This window comes from Penaeus monodon, chromosome 34 (assembly GCF_015228065.2).
Source record: "Penaeus monodon isolate SGIC_2016 chromosome 34, NSTDA_Pmon_1, whole genome shotgun sequence".
In the NCBI taxonomy this organism is placed as follows: domain Eukaryota; kingdom Metazoa; phylum Arthropoda; class Malacostraca; order Decapoda; family Penaeidae; genus Penaeus; species Penaeus monodon.
The window spans coordinates 12,259,599-12,259,895 of record NC_051419.1 but is presented as its reverse complement, the minus strand read 5'-3'; the positions used below and the strand labels follow the sequence as shown (position 1 = coordinate 12,259,895).

Sequence of the window (297 nt, the reverse complement as noted above, 5' to 3'; positions counted from 1 at the left end):
AACACAAACTTCTTAAATAACCAAAGGAGCCTGCCTCCAAAGAAGCACTTGAGCACCCATCTCCAGGACCCCACAACGACTACCTGGCCAGTGGTTGAACTCGTCGACATCGTGCCTGGCGCCGAGGAGCGGCTGGCTCTCCCTGTTGCTCCTCGGAGAACCCATGCCCGTGTGGCTGGCGGCGGCAGAGGAGGACGAGGCGGGCCCGAAGGCCACGTCGGGGAGAAGAGCTGAGGTGGAGTCCTCCGAGGCCTCCGAGGCCGTGGAGAAGGACCTGACCCTCTCTTCCACCGCCGA

General features: G+C 63.0%; 1 protein-coding gene across 1 annotated transcript in view; it reads right to left on the bottom strand.

Annotated features, from left to right (window-relative positions):
- LOC119594589 (phosphatidylinositol 4-kinase type 2-alpha-like) overlaps nucleotides 1-297 on the bottom strand; it is a gene marked incomplete in the record, with an annotated part of 15,699 nt that overhangs the window by 15,005 nt on the left and 397 nt on the right. The window contains 1 exon segment of the mRNA XM_037943630.1: nucleotides 84-297. Within this exon segment, the coding sequence (XP_037799558.1) occupies nucleotides 84-297 (214 nt within the window).